Genomic DNA, 4,215 nt, shown 5'->3' on the forward strand with positions numbered 1-4,215 from the left:
ATTAAAAACGTTTATCAAAAAGGGATTAAAACTATAATTATTCATTAATATACAATACATTTCATGTTAGACATTTATCAATAAAATCGTCAAACAGATTTTGCATTTATTCTTTAAACTGTTTCAAATGTGCAAAAAAAAGGAAGGCGGAACCTTGGAGGTAACGTTTCCAAAACGGCTACGTTGGCGCGTCCGCATACGCGAGAGGGATGACAGATGTTCGGCCGTCTCCGCCGGCGTTCGGCGATGTTCGGCGGCACTCGGCGGCGCTCGGTCGCGCAGCTACACCGCCCGGAACCGTCAGTCCCGCGCAGACTCTCGAGGTGTGGGTATACGCTTCGTGTCTTGCTACTCTCGCTGCCTCTCCGGCGTTTTTCTACGAGTACAAGAAAGAGTTTCTCGGGATCTGCGCGACGCGCACGTTGTTCCGAGCGTCGGTGTAACTGCCGCGTGTTCCGGCGAGTATCGCGAGTGAATTCGCGATATCTGTACAGTGGCGAAAACGAACGATAGAGAGAAAGGACGGCGAAAGACAGAAAGAGAGAGAGAGAAAGAGAGTGAGTGAGAAGAGGACGGTCGGAGTGCGGCTCGTGATCGATCTCATAGTGTGTACTGAGCGTCAAGGTGTTTTCTTTCCACGGCCACCCCCGTCGCCGATCTCTATTATGTCACCGGCCGCGCGTGCCGGTAGACCGCTCTGATTCGAGGTACTTGCAAGGCACGCAATAACGCCCGCCACGATGCTGCCACAGACACCTGATATCATCCCGACTACGTTGAACCAGGTAAGCGGTGGCGGTTGTGACGCGGTGAGGCTGCGGCGATGCGTTTAGACCGGAGGCACCGGTCACGCCGATTGAAGTCGGTTGGAATTTCGGTTGAGTTCAAATCTCCGCAGAACGCTCGGCGCCGAAGTCTTCCCCGCGTCTTCACTCGTGACGATTTTTGCACGAGTTACTCCTCGATCGAGCGTTTCTAGTTATAAGATAGTTTGATCTCTGACGGCGTCATAGGGTCACGTCCTTCGCTCCAAACAACATGAAGTATTTCAAAAATATTTGTAAAATATTGCAAGATTTGAAATATTTCGAAAATTTTTCATGAAATATTTTTAAAATATAAATATTTATATCCCGGAGAAGTCAGAGTTTTTAAAATCTTCTTTTCCTTACAAGATATTTATAATTTCTTTTCAGTATATTTCTAAAATAATGTTGTGAAATATTTCAATACAATGCTTTAAATTGTTCTACACAAGAGTGTTTACAAAATATTTCTAAATATTTTATTAAAATACTAAAAAAAGAGATTTACGTAAATATTTCATACTTTAGCATTTCAGGTTCTGAGTACGTATTATGGAATTATTCTAAATGGATTCCGATTAGAATTATTTAATTATTTCCTAGATTTCTATTGTGTTTTTTAAAGAAAATTGAGTAATTCCGATCGGAATCCATTCTGAACAATGCTATAATACGTGCCCTGAACGTTAGAATGCGAGATATCGAAGGAAGTTTATTTTTCAACCTCAGCACATATCTCATTAATCTTTTATGGCATTGTCACCTGCGATAAAAATTATTTTGTTCACGCATTTTGCTCTATTCTATATTTTCCCGTAGTAATCCTTCGCCGACAATATTAAAGCAGCTGCACACGATGCATTTTTTCCTGCTGGATTACTCATATTTTAATAAATTATTAGAATTTCCACACAGCAGAATTTCAAATAATGCAAATTTCAAACATAGAAGTTGTAATAATTTATTAAAACGCAAGCAATCCAAACAGGAAAACGTGCATTGTGTGCCGCAAATTTTTAGACTTTAAAGTTTAAAGACATAGCTTTTTTATTATGAATTGTAATAGATTTAAGTCTGTAAAAAATAAAATACAATTCAACTTCTACGAGAATAAAAACTCGTTATTAAAGCTTTTATATGTACATAAAAATTTTTGATAGAACAATATAAAAATCTGTATTGAAGTCCTGTATTTGAAAATCTAAGTTATAGACGAAGGGTGAAAATTTCACAAAAGATTAATAATAAAACATTTTGAACAATAAAAAAGATTAATTAAAGGAGTGATCTCAGAGCAGAAAATGGCGTAAATTTTCTTCCGTCTGTATTTACGATAACGAGAATTGAACTTACTGGCAGCAAACCGGTTTTAATGACTGGCTCGATTTTCTAAAGCTACTCCGTTTTGCATTGCGTTTCGCAGGGTATCTGTAAAAGAGATATTTAACGATATTTCGCGTGAGAGTAGGCTGCCTGAATTCAGCAATTTCTCGCGGCTAAATTATTTCACATTTCCGTTCCGCCACAATTGCGCGCGATTAATCCAGGGAACCCGCATGTATGTATACAATGTTTAAAGCTCCGTTATACAAGCAGACGTTCCACGCGATAGAAATTGATTAGCCTCGGTATCCTGTCATGACTCGGTGACATCCGAACAAAATAATCGTCTTAAAATCGCCCCGAATCGCAGACCTAGATCGCGATTAACCCCGGAAAGAAATAACCAACGATAATAAATGATATTCGCACGCGATACAGCCGCGCGAACATAGGTAATGTGAACCCAAAAGCGCCTTTGAACTCTCACATAATAGATAGCATCTCCATTTTGGCTATTCCGGAAATTTTAATTAAAACTTTGTCCGTTTGCCTGATTCTCGCCATGAAGAAGTTTTGCGTAACCTCGCAACTTTAGAATAGTTGAGCCACTGATATTAATATACTTGTGATGCATCTTAAGAGATGTTGATATCTAAACAAGAATTTGGTTCCTTTAAAATAAGTTTTGTTATAGCTTTATCTGAATTATATAATATGATTTTGTAGTACTGTGAATAAATTTTTACGAAAAAGTGAAGTATCCGATGAAATACTAGTAAATTTGAAATTGTTAGAAGTCTTTTCTATTCTAATATATTTTTATTTTAGATATACCTATTCCCAGCATTTTAGGATAAAAAATAGATTTTTTTAGTTTTGATCTATTAATAAAGTGATACATATCACGTGATACATTTGAAAGATGTTACAAGGAAAGAACGTATTACTGAAATATCTAAAAATTTAGATGCAGATACAGATCTATAAAAATAATATTGTTGGATCATTAAAGTAACTATGTAAGATACTTAAGCTGAGCTGTAAAAAGTTTAGACGTTCCATTAACTTGAATCGTTTTACATAATTATATATTTTGATGGTTGGACAAAATTACATTCAGATCTAACTAAAGTTTTACATATTTCAGTAAAATTGTTCTTCTTTCCGTATACCTAAGCAAAAATTATTTTCTCTGAAATAATCAATTTTATTTCTTTCTTATTATGTAATTAAATTTTATTATACAGCTTTGTCTTGATAATGTAATTTGATTTTATAATATAATATTATGCATTACATTTTGTGAATTAAATAAGAGAAATTTTTTAAAACCTATTTTTAATTTAATATGTTTTTGTTTTACATATTCTTAGCATTTTAGAATAAAAACTAATTTTTTAGCTAGATTAAAATAAGTTTCTCTATACGTAATAATTTATAGGTTGATGAGTTGGTTAAATAATACATTTGCTTATACAAATTTTCGAGTTATTAGGGATTGATAATAAAATACGTGTCTGTGCGAAGTGGATAACTACAGCTCTTCGCGTTTGCCACAATTCGAGTATTTCTCCGAGTGTCTATGAGGAAACTTAAGTTATCGAACAATATATATGACATCTTCTATGTCATTTTTGTATGATGAAAAGGGAATAATAACGAGAGGTAGACTATATATGGTCGATAATAATCGGAAGGTTTTGTCAAGGTCTGTCTGCCCGCAACAGACGACATTGACAACATTGACATTTTATCATGCAAAGTGGCTCGAGTGGTTTATCTTCCTTTATACTGTTCCCTTACACGTGATATAATCGATTGAATGGAGATCAGAGTTAAAAAAATGCCTTTCCATAATATACAGGTATTTTTCCCCGACACATTGAATATTTCAGGATAAGGAAGGGGGGAAATTAAATCAGAAAATGTGTACATTAATTACATAAGAAATCTTTTGAGCGTTCAAATTTACATGAGATTTTTATTTCCGATTAACGGATTAACTCTGATGGTGGGTCCATTTGACTCATTCACACACACACACACACACACACACACACACACACACACACACACACACACACAC

General features: G+C 35.6%; 1 protein-coding gene across 1 annotated transcript in view; it reads left to right on the forward strand.

The window, feature by feature from the left end:
- The first annotated feature begins 319 nt into the window (after positions 1 to 319).
- LOC108755393 (enhancer of filamentation 1) overlaps positions 320 to 4,215 on the forward strand; it is a 66,229-nt gene continuing 62,333 nt past the window's right edge. Inside the window, exon 1 of the mRNA XM_018498347.1 lies at positions 320 to 785. Coding sequence (XP_018353849.1) covers positions 741 to 785 — 45 coding nt within the window. The 5' untranslated portion in view covers positions 320 to 740. The remainder of the gene's footprint in view (positions 786 to 4,215) is intronic.

The sequence above is a fragment of the Trachymyrmex septentrionalis genome, unplaced genomic scaffold (genome assembly GCF_001594115.1).
Source record: "Trachymyrmex septentrionalis isolate Tsep2-gDNA-1 unplaced genomic scaffold, Tsep1.0 scaffold87, whole genome shotgun sequence".
NCBI classification, from domain to species: Eukaryota; Metazoa; Arthropoda; class Insecta; order Hymenoptera; family Formicidae; genus Trachymyrmex; species Trachymyrmex septentrionalis.